A 3,009-nucleotide genomic window follows, 5' to 3' on the forward strand; every position below is an offset into this window, starting at 1 on the left:
ATGACGCATGGCCTCGTTGTGTACGATGAGCAGTTGATTAGTTCAGCAACTTAACCCCAAGTTTGAATCGCAAACTACACCTGTGGTCGCTTAATGGCTACCTTCAGAGGAAGAGCTCTTGACGGAATGTTCAGGGTATTGTTTGGTAATACAGGGCTAGTGTTGATGCTAAGAGATGACTTTGGACTTTGGTGTGGAAGTGGGCTGTCGGCAAAAGAAACAGAAATTTCAAGAGAAAAGTTGCCTTGATCCTGCCGAGGGTCGAGTTCGAAGGCTTGTCCTGGGTTTGATAATGGATTATTGAATTTTGAAAGCTGCTCCAGGGCAGCTTTCAAAATGCCACATTTTTGATCGAAATAATAGATTATCGGCTGTGAAATACATTTGTAAAAAAGGGGCAAAAGTGATACCAAACGGGTTTTTTTGAAAATGCGAAAAATAGATTATTTTTAAAAAATAATGCATTTTGGCGCATTTTTGTAAGCCATACCAAACGGGGCCTAAGTCCTCTCGCTGCAGTGGCACGTACCTGCCGCTCCAGCGAGGATTGGAATCTTCTCGAAGACTCACAAGGTTCGTTTAAATAATCTTCCGAGAGTCGGTGCCGAGGGTGTTTAAAAGATCTTTTGTTCGCAAGAACAACCAGCTAGGGGTTTTCCAACACTATGATGTGTGTATGAAGACTGTTTACCTTGCGGATGATGATGACTAAATCTATTGAAATGAAGTGATTGGGGTTGAAACAGTCAAAGATAGAGATGACTAAATTTGATGAAAGAATGGCGTGATTTCTTGGAATGGGTGTAAGGTCGAAGGATCAAACATTTTCTTGTTTCGTATAAATATCTCTAATCGATCATCGATCCTAATGCCATTTCACCATCCATCTTGTTTATTAGAACTTTTCATAAAGCAGATACACGCTTCAAAAGATTTCGAAACAAAACATTGGACTAAAAACCTTTTTCATTAGATTTCCAACTCGTTTCCATTTTCTTTTTCTTTCGAAATGTTTGATTCAGAAAGACACGTTAAATCATTGAGTTCAAAACCAATCTTAGACCAATCAGCCCACTCAACCCCCATAGAATTCATGAACAAGAACGAATTAAAATCGATCAATGCTCATCTAGAAAGTCTCTCACCTATCGAAATCCTAAAATGGTCAATAGATCATTTACCAAACCTATATCAAATCACTTCATTTGGTTTAACAGGTTGTGCGATCATAGATATGATTTCTAAACTTTCACATTCGACTTTAGTTCCTTTAATCTTTATTGATACACTTTATCATTTTAATCAAACCTATCAAACTCTTTCTGATTTGTCAGAAAAATATCATTTTCAATTATATCGGTTTTATCCTAATGGATCGAATCATCGAAAAGATTTTGAAAATTTATTGGGAAGTAAGCTTTGGGAAACTGATGAAGCTACGTACGATTTCTTAACTAAAGTAAGTTTCTCGAATCTTGTTATAAAACCAACATGTACAAAACTGACTTGTTTTTGTAAATATCTGATACTCATTTATGTAGATTGAACCAGCAAGAAGAGCGTATGAAGAATTAGGTGTCAAATCAATCATCACTGGACGTAGGAGATCACAAGGGTTCGAAAGAGAAAGGATTCCGATCTTAGAAATCGATGAAACTGGTCTGATCAAATTAAATCCATTAGCTAGATGGGATTGGAATCAAACATTACAATATATCAAAGATGAAAATGTACCATACAATCGATTAATCGATTTAGGATTCAAATCGATTGGTGATTTCCATTCGACAGTTTTACCTACCAAAGATGATGAATCTAAGGAAATTGTTGAAAGGTCTGGTAGATGGTCTGGTTCTAGGAAAACTGAATGTGGATTACATCAAGTAAGTTTCAACCCCTTCTCATCAGGTTTCGATGATAGGAAGATTCAAACTCATCAATCTCACTTTCGGTTGGTTGCTTTTTTAGGATTATTTTAAAGCTAAGATGAAGTATGAAAAATCTCAAATCGAAAACAAATTCAAGTCTCGTGATGTGTTACGTGATGAAATTTAATTCATCAAAAATCATTAAACCAATCTTCGATCTTTCAATTCTTCTGATTTGTTCATTGTTTTTCATCTAGAAAATTCATTTGTTAATCAGATATCTCTTTTGATGATTTGTAAATACAGACAATTTCTTTAGTCATTATTTCTTTTTGTGGCAACTTGCATCTCAATTTCTTTTCAGTGTTCCAGATGCAAATAATTTTGTTAAAGATTTCAAAATTGACATCAGTTTTCCATTTTTTTCAGTAAACAAGAACCGAAGCCATCTTTTTACCATTTTAGTCATTTTACCCAAGGTATTCTTGATGCATTGTGTTGACTGAATTTGTGTTCAAGAAACCTGTTGACCATTCCAACACTTTAATTATCAATTTGAAGGGTCCTAGTACAATGCACAAATTCAACTTTTGGCACAAATTTTTCATCATTCCATTTTGACTTTATTGAGAATGAACTGATGTTGATCAAAGTGTTAGATCAGTTTGATTTACCTTCTTGATCTTCTCAGGCAGATTGATTTGAAACTGACAACCCCATCATAAGAACTTGCTCAACTGATCAATATTCAAAGCATCTATTCAAACCCAGATCAATCAGTTTGTGACACCACCAATCTCAAAGTTGTGTATCTTGTCCAAATCGAAATTCATATCCTGCAAAACATTCATAGAAAGCATAAAACAGAACAATTTTGCTTGTCCACATCATGCAAGAACAATCACAAACTCCTACTACTCTTGAATGGGGTGATCAACTAACTTAACTAAGTCCCTCTGTGGCCCAGACACTTTTTTGTCGCGAGCTCGGGTGTCTGGGAGAGGGACTTAGGAATTATCGGCCTTCCCCAGTGTGTTGGCAGGGCCTTCAAAATGAAAGTTTGGCGGAGAGGTTTTTTCAAAACAAAAAAACACCCACTTCCTCTCAATCGACCCCCATGCTCATTTGAACTGGAGATACT

The 3,009-nt window shown here is 36.1% G+C and overlaps 1 protein-coding gene across 1 annotated transcript; it reads left to right on the forward strand.

Annotated features, from left to right (window-relative positions):
- Positions 1 to 1,093: 1,093 nt before the first annotated feature.
- Positions 1,094 to 2,055, forward strand: MELLADRAFT_37430 (uncharacterized protein; the record flags this gene model as incomplete). The annotated part of the gene is made up of 3 exons (XM_007412133.1): positions 1,094 to 1,459; positions 1,542 to 1,883; positions 1,969 to 2,055. 3 exons carry the CDS (start codon positions 1,094 to 1,096, stop codon positions 2,053 to 2,055), a joined length of 795 nt encoding a protein of 264 aa, XP_007412195.1.
- Positions 2,056 to 3,009: the final 954 nt, after the last annotated feature.

This window comes from Melampsora larici-populina, assembly GCF_000204055.1.
Source record: "Melampsora larici-populina 98AG31 unplaced genomic scaffold MELLAscaffold_29, whole genome shotgun sequence".
Classification (NCBI taxonomy): Eukaryota; Fungi; Basidiomycota; class Pucciniomycetes; order Pucciniales; family Melampsoraceae; genus Melampsora; species Melampsora laricis-populina.